General features: G+C 56.5%; 1 protein-coding gene across 1 annotated transcript in view; it reads right to left on the bottom strand.

Moving 5' to 3' along the window:
• Nucleotides 1–348, bottom strand: part of C8G (complement component 8, gamma polypeptide) — a 3,042-nt gene extending 2,694 nt beyond the window's left edge. Inside the window, 2 exon segments of the mRNA XM_008595041.1 lie at nt 239–267; nt 270–348. Coding sequence (XP_008593263.1) covers nt 239–267; nt 270–348 — 108 coding nt within the window.
• Nucleotides 349–804: the final 456 nt, after the last annotated feature.

Below are 804 nucleotides of genomic sequence, written 5' to 3'. Positions count from 1 at the left end.
AAAGAGAGAGGAAGTCTGGAGTTATCAGAGGTGGGGGAGGGTGAGAGAGGGGGATGAGGAGAGGCTGGACAAGGGACTTAAAGAATAAGTACGATTTGTAACAATATATATGCTAGTAATATTGATTTGATCAATATATGTCAACATTGAACCCCCAAAATATGTATAATCAATTATGATTCAATAAAAAAAAAAATAGAAAGAAAAATAAATAAATAAATAAATAAAATAAACTGGCCTTGGGCTGGATGGTGCTGATGGGGGACGGGGCCGAGGCGGCCTCTGAGCCCTCCGACCCAGGGAGCCAACTGCCAGGAGCAGAGTCAAGATGAGCGAGGGGCACAGCATGGCGCCTGCGGGGACAGTGGCAGTGGCAGGACGGGGGAGGCGAGGACAGCACTCCCGTGTCCCGGGTTGAGGTCCACTGTCCAGTGCGGAGCGCTGCCCAGGAGGCCCGCGTCCACCGCCGCCCTGGGCAAACTAAGGTTCCTCATGAGCCGGCCTTGACCTGCACGTCCCTGCAGGGCGCTGGCACCGAGGCCTGTGTACAAAGTCCGAGATGACCTCTGCCCCCTTGTCCACGTCCGCTGCACCCTGATTTCCACTGGCTGTCAGCGCTCAGCCCTTTGCGTGTTTACCGCCAACGACTGGCCTTGTCCCCATATCCAGAGGCAGTGGGCTCGTGAAGCCACTTGTTCAGGAACCAATAGCGGTGACCGGAGATAGGTCTCGAACCCGCGGTCCTAGAGCCTCGCCCGCAGCCCCTCCCACGGGCCCCCTGTCCGGCCACCGCCTCTTCCGGCC

Source organism: Galeopterus variegatus, unplaced genomic scaffold, assembly GCF_000696425.1.
Source record: "Galeopterus variegatus unplaced genomic scaffold, G_variegatus-3.0.2 Scaffold12218, whole genome shotgun sequence".
NCBI lineage: Eukaryota > Metazoa > Chordata > Mammalia > Dermoptera > Cynocephalidae > Galeopterus > Galeopterus variegatus.
The sequence above is the reverse complement of the archived record's forward strand: the minus strand, read 5'-3'. Positions and strand labels throughout refer to the sequence as shown.